This window comes from Myotis nattereri (assembly GCF_964212035.1).
Source record: "Myotis nattereri genome assembly, chromosome: 15".
In the NCBI taxonomy this organism is placed as follows: Eukaryota; Metazoa; Chordata; class Mammalia; order Chiroptera; family Vespertilionidae; genus Myotis; species Myotis nattereri.
The window spans coordinates 6,470,857-6,485,564 of NC_138090.1; the positions used below are offsets into that span (position 1 = coordinate 6,470,857).

At 55.9% G+C, this 14,708-nt stretch overlaps 1 protein-coding gene and 1 pseudogene across 2 annotated transcripts; both read left to right on the forward strand.

The window, feature by feature from the left end:
• Nucleotides 1–5,758: 5,758 nt before the first annotated feature.
• On the forward strand, nt 5,759–6,918 carry LOC308531403 (metallothionein-2-like; annotated as a pseudogene). Its single transcript has 3 exons — nt 5,759–5,833; nt 6,417–6,482; nt 6,777–6,918. The product of its transcript is annotated as a metallothionein-2-like (transcript).
• A 1,120-nt stretch (nt 6,919–8,038) lies between these two features.
• Nucleotides 8,039–10,532, forward strand: LOC308530407 (metallothionein-1E-like). Its single transcript, XM_081107024.1, has 3 exons — nt 8,039–8,984; nt 9,529–9,594; nt 10,283–10,532. The coding sequence occupies exons 1-3, from the start codon at nt 8,957–8,959 to the stop codon at nt 10,372–10,374; spliced, it is 186 nt and encodes a 61-aa protein (XP_080963150.1). The 5' UTR covers nt 8,039–8,956; the 3' UTR covers nt 10,375–10,532.
• The last annotated feature ends 4,176 nt before the right edge of the window (nt 10,533–14,708 follow it).

Consider the following 14,708-nt stretch of genomic DNA (forward strand, 5'->3'; position numbering starts at 1 on the left):
TTCTGAGCCCGTGTGCAAACCCAGCCTGTGCTCACGTCCCGCATTGGCTGGAGGCCCGGAGTTGTGTGCAGAAACGTGTTGGCTGTGACCTTCACCCTCACCCCCTGCCCCTGCTCACCCCCCTGTCCCCGCACCGATGCCCCTCCTCCCTTGCTTCCTGTTTACAGCGACGCGGGCGGGAGCATAGAGCGGCCCCTTTCCCCTTTCTTCCCTTCTCCCGACTTGAGCGGTGAGTGGGCATGTTGTCCTGATCTTCCTTTGACTGAACTTTCCAGGGTTTGCTCAGCCGAGCGGGTCGACCCCCCTCCAGGATGGGGGTTCCCACGGCCTGGGATGCAATCCCTCCCCCCGCCCCCCGACCCCCACCCCCAAGGAAGGGATCCTTTTTAGGCACTAGGCTGACCCGGCATAAATAATGAACAAGAAAAGATGTTATTTCCCTTTCGGTGTTCCTGGCAGTTACATAAGGGTTAGTCTGTGCCAGCCTTGCTTCAGCACTTTGACTCTTTAAACCCCACCAACTCTAAAGGGAAATCCCAGGACTACACGCGGCACAAGGAGTTTATAAACAGCCTGGTCGCGGGCTGGGAAGTGGTGCCCGGGATCTGACTCCAGTCACTTGCCAAAGGAAAGAGAAAGAACCTTCCCTTTGGCCCTGGCTGGTTTGTCTCAGTGGATAGAGCATCAGCCTGGGGACTGAAAGGTCCCAGGTTTGATTCCAGTCAAAGGCATGTACCTTGGTTGCAGGCACATCCCCAGTAGCGGGTGTGCAGGAGGCAGTTGATCAATGCCTCTCTCTTATTGATGTTTCTAACCCTCCATCCCTCTCCCTTCCTCTCTGTAAAAAATAAAAAGGCACCCCAGGCCTCGTGGGCTTGTCTGCAAGCAGAAAACTGTCCCCTATGCGGTGGATGATACATAGAAATCGGTTCTTCATATGTTTGTTGCAATTATATGTGTTGAATGTCAAAATGGGTTTGTATACTGTCCTTTCAAACTTTTTCTTTTTAAAAAAACAACAACATGTTTTTATTGATTTCAGAGAGGAAGGAAGAGGGAGAGAGGGATTGAAACATCAATGATGAGAGAAAATCATTGATTGGCTGCCTCCTGCCCTCACCTCCCGGGGTCAAGCCCACCACCTGGGCATGTGCCCTTGATCAGAATCAAACCCTGGACTCTTCAGTCCACATGCCGACACTCTATCTACTGCGCCAAACCGGCCAGGGCAAACTTTTTCTTAATAATTCACTTTATTTGACCATAGTTGATGTCCGTGTATGTGAGAAACTAAAAAGGGGTCCTCCCCCCAGGGCTTCAGAAGCAAGCCCCCCTCACAGCCTGTGCCCTGAGGCTCTGGCACTGACAGCAGCTGCCCCTCAGTGACATCACCTTCTTGCCTCAAGGCACTGATCTTTTTGGGAGACTATCTGTTCCATCTAGAAGTCAGCTCTCTGAAGATGTAGGCGAGTCTCCAACCCAGCCCTGTGGGCACAGAATTCCTTACTCTTGTTGCACAGGAGAGAAACCGGAGTCAGAGCAAACTCAACCACTTTTCTTATCTTTCACATATTTCACAGCGAGAGAATGTGGCAAAGGGGTCAGGGTGGACTGAAAAAAGGAAAATAAAGTGGGTTTGAACATGTTGCTCTGGTTACGTGGGGAGCAGGTTCTAGGTTCTGGGTTCTATGCTACGGGTCACTCACAGTGCCCAGCATCCTTCTAAAGTCTTTGCATGGGTGAGATCAGTCAGTCCGAAGAGCCAGACACTGTTATTTCCCTTTTCATAGTGGAGGAGGCTGAGCCACAGACAGGTAATGACACCCGGCGATCGGTGACACAGCTGGGTTGGCACTCACGCCGGCTGTCCACAGCGTCATGCCCTCCCCCACCACCGGGCACCGTGGCCTCACAGGAAAGAGGGGGATGCCACACACCTGGCCCAGAGGCAGCGGGAAGAGCAGAGTGGCAGTGAGGTCCCTGTGCGGAGCCCTGTGACCTCCTTGGGCTCCTGTTCTCCATCTCGCAAGCCAGGAGCACAACAGGACTATCTCAAAGGCCCCTCCCAGCTCTGAATAAGGAGAGGCGGGATGGACCACCCGGAGACATCATGTCCCAGGGGGCTCATTGCCGGCCCCCCACACTCCCCATGGCACGGGGTCAGCCCGGTTCCGATGCCATCTCTAGCCTCCGACCCTGAGCAAAGGGTTCAAATCCAATGAGCCTTTCTCCAGGAGCATGCTGGGGGTAAAAGGATTCTCTCCTTGTGAATGTCACTGTGGACATGGTGATCATCACAGCCTGTTTGTTCTGCCCTCGCCTGGAGCCGGGGCACGATCACTTACTCCTCAGATACAGATATCATTTCCTTCTGCAGATGGGAAAGGCCTTCTCCCGGCCACAGGGCCAGGAAGCGGCACAGTGGTCTGTGAGCCAGGAGGCCTCGCACAGGCTGGCTGCTGAGAGCCCTCCTCACCCAGGGCACCTGCGGGCAAGCACGGGCCTGACTCCCTCCACGGGACTTGGACTTGACTTTCCCTTTGATTTTTGCATCAAATAGCAACTCCCTCCACAAACAGCCAGTGGGGGCCAACCTTTGTCATTAATTACAAGTCCCTGAGGGCCTCACCCCCGTCTGATGAACAGCACGCCCCCTGAAGGGCAGAGCCCGCCAGCACCCGGCCTGGGCAGACACGAAGCCCTTCATCTGGAAATGCTCAGGCGCCCTCGCACTTGCGGAGAAAAGGCCTTACCGGCACCTCCCTGCAATTCTCTCTACATCCCTAGTCACCTTGCCGGCTTCAGGGAGCCAAGGGCTGGGTTTGGTGGGGTCATATATCCGTCTGATTCGGGATGGACTTCCTGAGATTCAAAGCCAAACCACAGCGAGGAGCTCTCAAGGGGTGGCAGGTGCCCTGTCAGAGACACTGGGCAAGACAGGAGCTATGGTTCCCTGTGGGGATATCGGGGTGGGGTGTGCGTGCCTCCCAGGCTGTGGGCTCCACGCACTGGGCCGTGCACGACTTGTTTTCCAGTGCTCAGTGCACCCTTTTGGTGGAAATGCGCACGGCGCTTGTAAATATCTAATGTTCTTATTGGTTCTTCATATATTTATTGCAATTACATGTGTTGAATTACAAAATAGGTTTGTATACTTTCCTTTCAAACGTTTTCTTTTTTAAAAAAATATGTTTTTATTGATTTCAGAGTGGAGGGAAGAGGGAAAGAGAAATAGAAACATCCATGATGAGAGAGAATCATTGATTGGCTGCCTCCTGCACGCCCCCCACTGGGGGTCAAGTCCACCACCCGGGACCCTTCAGTCCACAGTCCACTCTATCAACTGAGCCAAACCGGCCAGGACAAACTTTTTCTTAATAATTCACTTTATTTGACCATAGTTGATGTCCGTGAATGTGAGAAACTAAAAAGGGGTCCTCCCCCCAGGGCTTCAGAAGCAAGCGGGCCCCCACAGCCTGTGCCCTGGGGCTCTGGCACTGACAGCAGCTGCCCCTCAGTGACATCACCTTCTTGCCTCAAGGCACTCATTTTCTTGGAAGACTAACTGTTCCATCTAGAACTCAACTCTCTGAAGATCTAGGCCAGTCTCCAACCCAGCCCTGTGGGCACAGAATTCCTTACTCTTGTTGCACAGGAGAGAAACCGGAGTCAGAGCAAACTCAACCACTTTTCTTATCGTTCACATACTTCACAGCAGGAGAATGTGGCAAAGAGGTCAGGGTGGACTGAAAAAAGCAAAAAAAAGCGGGTTGAACATGTTGCTCTGGTTACATCGGGGAGCAGGCTCTCCCCGACTTCACGCACAGCAGCTGCACTTGTCCAGGCTCCCTTGCAGGTGCAGCCCTGGGTGCAATGGGCACAGCCTGCGGGGCAGCATGAGCAGCAGCCTGGGGACAGCAGGGAAAATGAGGGGTCAGCAGTGACTGCCAGCCACCTCCCTGCACAACAGCAGGCCTAGCACAGCCCTCAGCTTCAAAGGACCATGAGGACAAAAGAGCATGCTCCATGGAGAAACAATTAGTAAGACCGCTAGGGCTTGGATTTCACCAGGAGAAGGCTGGCCTGCCCCATCTGAGCCCAGGACAGGGCAGGGCAGAGAGCCTGCAGAGGCAGGGACTGCTTCCCAGGGGCAAAGGAAGACCAATTCTCCTGATCCCTCCTCTCCCAACCAGCTCAGGGCTCCCTCCTCCCACTCCCCAGCCCCCAGCTTCCCAGGGAAGGGCCCTCATTCACTCTTCTTGCAGGAGGTGCATTTTGCAGTCCTTGCATTTGCAGGAGCCAGTGCAGGCACAAGAGCCAGCTGCAAGGAGGAGATAGACAGGCAGTGAGATGCCTGATGCAAGAGAGACTGCAGTCCCTCAACTCAGCCAAGGAACCAGGCTGGGAGTCATTCCGATGCGGTCTGCTCCCCTCTCCAAAGTGAACTTGAGCTACACCCCTCACACAGGGGCCCAGACATGTTGGTCTTCTCCCCCCTCTACCCACCCCCCCTTCCCAGCGCTCAGATCTCAGTGCCAAGGCCTCTCCACTCAGGCTCAGCCCAGCACATCCTGAATTACATTCTGTCTCTCCTGTGCGGTAACTGTCTCTCCCCAGCAGTCTGTAAACTCCACCTCACCTCTCCACCCACAGCCCACTGCCTGTGTAGATAATAGGTGCGCAGCATAGGTGGCTACCACATGAATACACACAGTGGCACAGATACACACACAAAAAGGACAGGGACCAGTTCATTCTAGAAGGTGGTAGAGGAACCACTCACAACAGAGAGAGAGCTAAGGGCAGGCCAGACAGCAGACAGCGATTCACCAGCCCCATTTCCCTCGCCCCCACTTCCTGTGCAGACTCCCCACCTCCCCCCAAGGCAGGTTCCCTGACAGCCCAGTGGAGAACCAAGCCCCGTATTCCCAGAACACCATCAGGAACCTGGAGCCAGAAGAGTCTCAAAACGTTTATTGTCATCCAAATACTTCATACAAAAAGGGACATAGCAACTGGGTCAGGGTTTATGAACAAATATCCGAAAATGCAGGTTTGTAGACATTTCTCTATTTACATCCAGAAGCAGGCTCTACCCGCGGCACGCATCAGGCATCAGGCACAGCAGCTGCACTTGTCGGAGGCTCCCTTGCAGACGCAGCCCTGGGCGCACTTGGCACAGCCCACGGGGCAGCAGGTGCAGCAGCCTGGGGGGAAAGGGCAGAGGGACAAGTCAGCACACATTATGGGCACCTCCCTGCCCAGCAGCAGGCCTGGCACAAGCTACCCCGCCAACCCCAGAGGACCCTGAGTTTCAGATGGCAGGTGGGAGCCTTTGGAAAGGGTCCCACCGCTAGGAAAAGGCTGCTCTGCCATCCTGGGCCCAGACAGGTCAGAAATCTGAAAGAGGCAGTGCCAGGGCCTGGGGGTATGGTGGTGGTGGGGTGGGGGAGGGGGTAGAAGGGAAGGCAATGGAAGTGGGCGCCCAGCCTCCTAGGACCATACAGCGTGATCAGGGGCCAAAGGTGGGGCCCGCGCGGTGCGCACGGAGCTCAGCGGGGCTGGTGGAACAGTGCACCCCACCCAGCCAGGTGCGCTCAGCCCAGACAAGGACGTTGGGAGCCGCGCGGTTCCGCGGGGCGGGCACAAGGGACGGGGTGCAAGAGCCAGAGCCGGAGCTGCGCCCGGGCCGCCTCTTCTGGGCATGAAGTGAGCGCGCGGGCTCCTGGGCGCCACCACGCGGTGCACCGGCGCAAGTGCCTCTTCTCCTCTTGCTTTGGACCCACTGCCTCATCTCTGCTGGAAATGGACCCCAACTGCTCCTGCCCCGCTGGTAAGGAACCCGGGCTCTGGACCTCAGGAGGCCTCTTACTCACCCTGAGGGAGAGGAGGGAGGATTTTGAGCTTGAGAAGAAGCAGACGCTTTAGAGAGAGAGCAGTTTCTGTGCCTTCTCCCTGGCCAAGGGCCCGCATCCTGTTGGAGCATTTGCATCCTCCCAGTGGTTCCTGTTGGAGAGGCCTGAGGGTCCAGGTTGTCCTGCTCCACATCATCGGGTGTTGGGGGGCGGGGGGGAGTGAGAGGGCGCTGCTGGCCCAGGACTCTAAGTTGTCCCTGCGGGTTGGCGGCAGCGAACAGTGTGTCTTCTGGGCTGAGGACAGAAGGTCCTGGCCCCCAGACGCAGCCTAACTGAACCGGGTCTGGAGCCGGGGACCATCCCTGGGGGGTAAGCACAAGGGAATGCCCCTCCCTCTCTAGCAGAAGGGCAGAGGGGGGGGTAGGCCCCCATCTGGTCCACGTGGGACAGGAGTTCCCGGGGCTGGCCCCTGCCCAGGGGAGGGGTGTGGGGAGCAGAGTTGAGGGACTGCAGTCTTTCTTGCATCAGGCATCTCACTGCCTGTCTATCTCCTCCTTGCAGGTGGCTCCTGCGCCTGCACTGGCTCCTGCAAATGCAAGGACTGCAAATGCACCTCCTGCAAGAAGAGTGAGTGAGGGCCCTTCCCTGAGAAGCTGGGGGCTGGGGAGTGGGAGGAGGGAGCCCTGAGCTGGTTGGGAGAGGAGGGATCAGGAGAATTGGTCTTCCTGTGCCCCTGGGAAGCGGTCACTGCCTCTGCAGGCTCTCTGCCCTGCCCTGTCCTGGGCTCAGATGGGCAGGCCAGCCTTCTCCTGGTGAAACCCAAGCCCTAGCGGTCTTACTAATTGTTTCTCCATGGAGCATGCTCTTTTGTCCTCATGGTCCTTTGAAGCTGAGGGCTGTGCTAGGCCTGCTGTTGTGCAGGGAGGTGGCTGGCAGTCACCGCTGACCCCTCATTTTCCCTGCTGTCCCCCGGGTGCTGCTCATGCTGCCCCGCGGGCTGTGCCCTTTGCACCCAGGGCTGCACCTGCAAGGGAGCCTGGGCAAGTGCAGCTGCTGTGCGTGAAGTCGGGGAGAGCCTGCTCCCTGATGTAACCAGAGCAACATGTTCAGCCCGCTTTTTTTTTTGCTTTTTTCAGTCCACCCTGACCCATTTGCCACATTCTCCTGCTGTGAAGTATGTGAACGATAAGAAAAGTGGTTGAGTTTGCTCTGACTCCGGCTTCTCTCCTGTGCAACAAGAGTAAGGAATTCTGTGCCCACAGGGCTGGGTTGGAGACTCACCTAGATCTTCAGAGAGCTGAGTTCTAGATGGAACAGTTAGTCTCCCAAGAAAATGAGTGCCTTGAAGCAAGAAGGTGATGTCACTGAGGGGCAGCTGCTGTCAGTGCCAGAGCCCCAGGGCACAGGCTGTGAGGAATGCTTGCTTCGGAAGCCCTGCGGGGAGGACCACTTTTTAGATTCTCACATTCACGGTCATCAACTATGGTCAAATAAAGTGAATTATTAAGAAAAAATTTGCAGTGCCTTGTGTTGTCCCTATCGACCACGTGACCACGAAACCAGTGGCCGGAGGAGGGTAGCATTTCTCCCACCAAGAAGGACCAGTGCTAGGGATGTAAAGCAGGAGAAGACAGGCCGTGTCCCTGGCAGATACGGAAGGGCTCACCATTTCTGCCATCACCTGCACCATTTGTTTACTTAATTTGTAAAGCTCATCTTTCCTTGACTATATTTCTATGAAAAACAAACTCCTCACCAGGACTGAAAATGAGAATGGGTTCACTGCCAGACCTAGAACGGAGCCTCAAGGTCACAGACATGTGTATTCCTCCTGGAGGGGGATGGAGAGTTAGAAACATCAATGCCAGAGAAGCATTCATCAGCTGCCTCCTGCACACCGCCTACTGGGGATGTGCCCACAACCAAGGTACATGCCCTTGACCAGAATCGAACCTGGGACCTTTCAGTCCCCAGGCCGATGCTCTATCCACTGAGCCAAACCAGCCAGGGCCAAAGGGAAGGTTCTTTCTCTTTCCTTTGGCAAGTGACTGGAGTCAGATCCCGGGCACCACTTCCCAGCACGCGACCAGGCTGTTTATAAACTCCTTGTGCCGCGTGTGGTCCTGGGATTTCCCTTTAGAGTAGGAAGGGTTTAAAGAGTCAAAGTGCTGAAGTAAGGCTGGCACAGACTAACCCTTATGTAACTGCCAGGAACACCGAAAGGGAAATAACATCGTTTCTTGTTCATTATTTATGCCGGGTCAGCCTAGTGCCTAAAAAGGATCCCTTCCTTGGGGGGGGAGGAGTGATTTCATCCCAGGCCCTGGGAACCTCCATCCTGGAGCGGGGTGGACCCGCTCGGCTGAGCGAACCCTGGAAAGTTCAGCCAAAGGAAGATCAGGACAACATGCCCACTCACCGCTCTAGTCGGGAGAAGGGAAGAAAGGGGGAAGGGGCCGCTCTATGCTCGCGCCCGCGTCGCTGTAAACAGGAAGCAAGGGAGGAGGGGCATCGGTGCGGGGACGGGGGGTGAGCAGGGGCAGGGGGTGAGGGTGAAGGTCACAGCCACCCCGTTTCTGCACACAACTCCGGGCCTCCAGCCAATGCGGGACGTGAGCACAGGCTGGGTTTGCACACGGGCTCAGAAAAGGGTGAACCTGCGGCCACAGACGAGGGGGCGAGGGGTGGGGCAGACTTCTAGGACTCGGGCTGAGTTCCTGGAACAGCGGGAACAGGGGCGGCTGCCCCCCTGGGGATAATGGGGCTGGACCCGGGAGCTGGGACACCGTGTGCCCGGCACCCAGCTCCTCCACGTGATCGGGGGCCCCGTGTGCAGCCCCCGCGGTGCGCTCGGAGGTCAGGCCCCCGGGGAAGCGGTGCGCACGGCCCGGAAAGGTGCGCACAGCCCGGCCAAGGGCGCTGCGGGCGGCACGGAGCCGACGGGCGGGCGGGGTGCAAGGCCGGGGCGGGGCCTGTGCGCCCGGCCGCCTCTTCTGGGCTATAAAAGCAGCACGCGGGCTGCTCCGCGCCACCACGCATTGGACCAGAACGAGTGCCCTTTCTTCTCTCGCTTTGGATCTCAGGTCTCACCGCTGATCGAAATGGACCCCAACTGCTCCTGCGCCACTGGTAAGCACCCCGCCCCTGGGCCTTGGATGCCCCTTTCCCAGGCACAGGACGGGGGCCTTGGGGTGGAGCAGGGGTATCTGGTTATGGCTGCAGTGCGTCCTTCCTAGCCAAGCTGCGGAGAGCACTTCCCGTCGCCCTTTGCCTCTGTTTGAGAGTTGAGGGTACCGAGGCCCAAGGCTGCTGTCTTCCCGGGCAACCAGTGGGTCGGGGGAGGGAGGGGTGTTGCTGGACTGGGACGCAGTGTTCTGTGCAGGACTTGATGGGCGGTGGGGACACTGCCTGTTGGCAGTTGAGGATACAGGACCCGGGCCCCAGCCCCAGTCTGTCTGGGCTGTGTGTGGAGCCTGGGACCTCCCTTTGGGGTAACCAGGAGGGGACCTACCTTCCTGGGACGAAAAGAGAGTGAAGCTTGACTTTAACTTCCCGCAGTGGGAAAGGAGCTCCCAGTACCGGTGGCACAGAGGAGGGGCAGGGCGGGATGGTTGATTGACGGCTGTGTCTCCTGCCTCGGGCATCTCACTGCTCATCTCTCTCCTCCTTGCAGGTGGCTCCTGCGCCTGCGCCGGCTCCTGCAAATGCAAAGAGTGCAAATGCACCTCCTGCAAGAAGAGTGAGCAAGGGCCCTTCCTGGGAACTTGGGGGGTGAACTAAGTGGGGAGGGACCCCAGAGCTCAGCAGGCACCCGCGGACCCCACTTCCCCAGCCACTGGATCAGAACCAGAGCCGAGAGAGCCGTGGAGTCTAACCTCCCTTCTAGAAGGGGCCGCTGAGGTCCAGGGGGGTCAGCAAACAGTGTCGGGGATGGAGCCCCAGCTAGAACCTGTGTCCTGACGATGGAGCCTTCTGACCCCTCCCGTGTCCTGAGCCTTTATGCACATGAACTTGGTCTCTCCCACCTGCTGGTGCAGCCCTTTCCCTAGAGTCAGCCCAAAGCTTTCCGGACCCTCCTGGGCACAGCCGGGGTTTGCCCCCTCCCTCGTCTTGAGGACTTTCCTCACTTCATTGTATGGTCCTAGGAGGCTGGGGGCCGACTCCATTGCCTTCCCCTCTACCTCCACCACCCCCCCTCCCCCGTACCCCCAGGCCCTGGCACTGCCTCTTTAAGCTTTCTGACCTGTCTGGGCCCAGGATGGCAGAGCAGCCTTTTCCTAGGGGTGGGACCCTTTCCAAAGGTTCCCACCTGCCATCTGAAACTCAGGCTCCTCTGGGGTTGGCGGGGTAGCTTGTGCCAGGCCTGCTGCTGGGCAGGGAGGTGCCCATAATGTGTGCTGACTTGTCCCTCTGCCCTTTCCCCCCAGGCTGCTGCACCTGCTGCCCCGTGGGCTGTGCCAAGTGCGCCCAGGGCTGCGTCTGCAAGGGAGCCTCCGACAAGTGCAGCTGCTGTGCGTGATGCCTGATGCGTGACGCGGGGAGAGCCGGCTGCTGGATGTAAATAGAGAAATGTCTACAAACCTGCATTTTTGGATATTTTTTTTCATAAACCCTGACCCAGTTACTATGTCGTTTTTTGTATGAAATATTTGGATGACAATAAACGTTTTGAGACTCTTTTGGCTCCAGTTTCCTGATGGTGTTCTGGGAATACGGGGCTTGGTTCTCCACTGGGCTGTCAGGGAACCTGCCTTGGGGGGAGGTGGGGAGTCTGCACAGGAAGTGGGGGCGAGGGAAATGGGGCAGGTGAATCGCTGGCTGCTGTCTGGCCTGCCCTTAGCTCTCTCTCTGTTGTGAGTGGTTCCTCTACCACCTTCTAGAATGAACCGGTTCCTGCCCTTTCTGTGCGTGTATCTGTGCCACTGTGTGTATTCATGTGGTAGCCACCTATGCTACACCTACTGTCTACACAGGCAATGGGCTGTGGGTGGTGAGGTGAGGGGGAGTTTACAGACTGCTGGGGAGAGATAGTCACCGCACAGGAGAGACAGAATGTAATCCAGGATGTGCTGGGCTGAGCCTAGTGGAGAGGCCTTGGCACTGAGATCTAAGCACTGGGAGGTGGGGGGCGGGGGGGCCTGAGTGGAGAGGCCTTGGCACTGAGATCTGTGCACTAGGAGGTGGGGGGGGGGGTTTAGGGGGGAGAAGGCCAGCATGTCAGGGCCCGTGTGTGAGGGGTGTTGCTCAAGTTCACTTTGGAGAGGGGAGCAGGGACCACGTGCCTCATTCATAGGAATGACTCTTAGCCTGGTTCCTTGGCTGAATCACTGGGCGGGGTGGAAAGGGCGCCAAGCCACCACCCTGTACCCCCTCCAAGCCCCAGCCTGGTTTCTGAGATGTAGGATGGGCCAGGGGTGTCTGTGTGTGTGTGTGCATTTTTAAAAAATATAGTTTCATTGACTTCAGAGAGGAAGGGATAGAGAGATAGAAACATCAATAATGAGACTCATAGATCTGCTGCCTCTTGCACTCGCTCCCCTTCCCCTGTCCCCCACTGGGGATCTAGCCTACAACCCAGGCATGTGCCCTGACCAGGAATCGAACAGCAACCTCCTGATTCATGGGTTGATGCTCACCCACGGAGCCACACCGGCCAGGCAGGGACCTGTATATGTAACAAGTACCTGAGGTTGCAGCCCAGGGACAGGGTCACAGGGAGTCATTTGGTGAAATGAAAGGGGCTTCTGCCAGGAAGTGTTCCTACCCCAGGGGGTCTCTGAAGCCATCACCCCTCCCATGTGGCCCTGGGCACTGGTGGCTGAGGGCACCTGGAGGGACCCGCTTCCTGTCTGTGGCAGGCAGGCTTGCTCTGCAGGACGTGTGACAAGAAGCTTCCTAGAGAGCGGACCTAGGGGAGGGGATGCCCCACGCCTCCTTGGGGGCTCGCGCTGCAGAGCAAATAAATGTTGACAGAATACGTTATTTATTTATTATTTATTATTATTTATTTAAATGTACCACCCGCATACATTAGTTCATTCTTATCATGATTCCACATTTACAGAGATTACAATGCACTGAAGTTGCAAGCCTCTCACAGCTCATACAATTACAGGTCTCTAGAACAAACAAAGCCCCAGAAAACACGCTGCAATGCTTACCGCTCCTGTTTCTATTCCTGTGTCGCGGGGCTGGCGTCCCAGCCGGGCACGGACCCCGTGGGGCTCGAGCGGGAGAGGGTCATGGCTCGGTCCTGTTTGGAAGTCCGGGTGCCAAGGTCACAAACGTGCCCAGAGTTGGCTCTTTCGCAACTCCACCCTCGGGGACCGCAGCTGCCAAGCCTCTCCAGAGAAGGGGACACGGTGTTTCCGCTGCCCTGACAAACAGTCACCCGACTGGCGGCTTTTTATGTTCCCAGCCACGTGTGAAGTCATATCGTCACTCTGTCCCCAGACCCCGTCTCTCCTAGGGTGGGCAGGGCACGACCATTTTGGATGACTGTTGGAGAGATTCATTTACAATAACATTTTTCTACTTTCACATGGCTGCATCAGAATGCCTTGTTTAACTCCAGAAGTTAATATTTTGTTTACTAGTAATTGGAAGGCAGTTAAATGCGCCGTCTCTGGAGCCAGCCCTGGCTGCAAGCAGAGCTCCACTGCTTAGGCAAGTTCTGTGGCCTGTCTGGGCCTCACATTTCTCATCTTGAAAATGGGTACAATAATCGTGCCTCCTCCACAGGGCTGCTGCGAGGTGAAGTGTGTCTAGCACAGTCTCTGGCACATGCTAGGGACTTAGTAAATGCTACTTCCCTCTCAGCCAGACACGTGCCTGAGGATCAGGAGGCGATCCCTAAGTGCTCTGTATTTGACGCCAGGAGCATTTAATGGACCCCTACTGTATGTAAATCACTGTGCTGAGCACACAGAGAGAGGGAAGGTAACATACAAACAAGATCCAATCTCTTTGCTGGAGGAGGACTTATTTCAAATCCCCGTGGAGTTCAGGGAGCATTTATTTATCATTTCTAGATGCAGCTGCTGAGCTGGGGCAGAGAGTGGGAGGGACCATTTCTGCCTCCCGGAGAACAGCTCCAGTCACACTGACTCTGGGATAAGCAGCTAAGGCAGAGAGAGGTGTGGAAGCCTGGGGAAGAGGGTGCGGGTCAGTCTGCCCAGAAGCCCAGGAGAAAACCCCATTCATCCATCCATCCATCCATCCATCCACATGGTCGCTTGTTGTCCAGGTGGATTAGACATTGGTGGTGAGTGGGCCAGCAAAGGGAACCTCAGCCAATCAGATAGTCCCCTTTGGAATTCAAGTGTGGGCTAGAGTGAGTTCCAAGGACATTGGTCACAGGCACATGCTCCCACCAGATTCTTTGGGCCCTGAGTCCAGGCCTGAGGCTCCTGCACCTCAACCCTATGGCATTTCCTTGCTCCTGCCCCCTTTCCATGCTCGGCCCCCGGGTCCTCCCCTTTACCCTCCAACAGTGATCCTTAGCTCAGTCCCACTGCGGGTGATCAATGAGTCTGGAGAAGATGTTGGAGGGGCACAGGGCTTCCCCAGGGCATCAAGGACACCCGAAGGCTCTGAGACTCTGAAGGCAGCCCAGGACAGCGCCTGGATTTTACCTCCCGTCCTGGATCCTGTAGCTTCTTGCCTGGGCCTGTGAGACCAACCCTGGTGAGGTTTTCTTTGGGTAATGAGGTGTTTCCCGCCTGCCCTTGGGGCTTGCTACTCTCAGGCCTGGGAAACTCACTTTTCCAAGTTTGTGCCACTCAGATGCGGCGCCTCAGAGCCTTACAGGGCACAGGGAGTGGGGCCTGGTATGGATGAAAAATCAAGGTCAACTCCCCAAAGGCCAGCCCTCTCAGAAGGAAACTGCTTCAAGAGCGCATGTGCACAAGGCCCAGGGCTCCAGGGACTCTCCTTTCTCGCGCCCACCCCATCCTACAGGAGGGAAGAGCATGAGGAAAGGCTTGGAGATGGAAAAGACAGCTTGTGTGATCATTTCCCAGGCAAGGGGGAGCCACAGAGGGTTCAGGGGCAAGGGAACCGTGGGGTTGGGGCTGTTCATTGATTCATTCCTGGGCACCTCCACTGTGCTGGGCCTGTGACAAGCACTGATCAATACAAATGAATTGTGGATTCATGCACATGAGTACATACACTTACTACAAATTATAATATAGGGGACACATAGAAAAAATAACACAATTTAGAAACAACAACAAAATATGCACTCCTCTTCGTTGTACTTGACACTGTCCCTATAGTCTATTAATTTCTCACAGAATGCATTCATCGATTGTTGCTAAACTGTTGTATCTGTAACCGGTCTATCTATGGCTTGCAGGGGCCGAATAAGTTCCAATATGATGAACGCAGATTCATAGTTTTGCTTTCATTAGTGAGACGAAAGCCACATGTGGTCTCTGTTGCATAGTCGTTTATTTATTTATTTTACTTACTTATTTATTTTTTTTAAAGAGAGAGAGAGAGAGAGAGAGAGAGAAGGAGAGACACACATCCATCAGCTGCCTCCTGTACACCTCCTGCTGGTGAGGGAGCCTGCAACCTAGGCATTTGCCCTGACCTGGGATCGAACCGGTGACCTCTTGGAGTATGGGATGGTGTTCAGCCACTGAGCCACACTGGCCAGGGCTATTTATTTATTTATACAACCCTTTCAAAATGTAGACTCACTCTGAGGCCATTCACAGACAAGCCTTGGGCCTAATGTAGCCCATAGGCCAGGGGTGGGCAAACTTTTTGACTCGAGGGCCACAATGGGTTCTTAAACTGGACCGGAGGGCCGGAACAAAAGCATGGATGGAGTGTTTGTGTGAA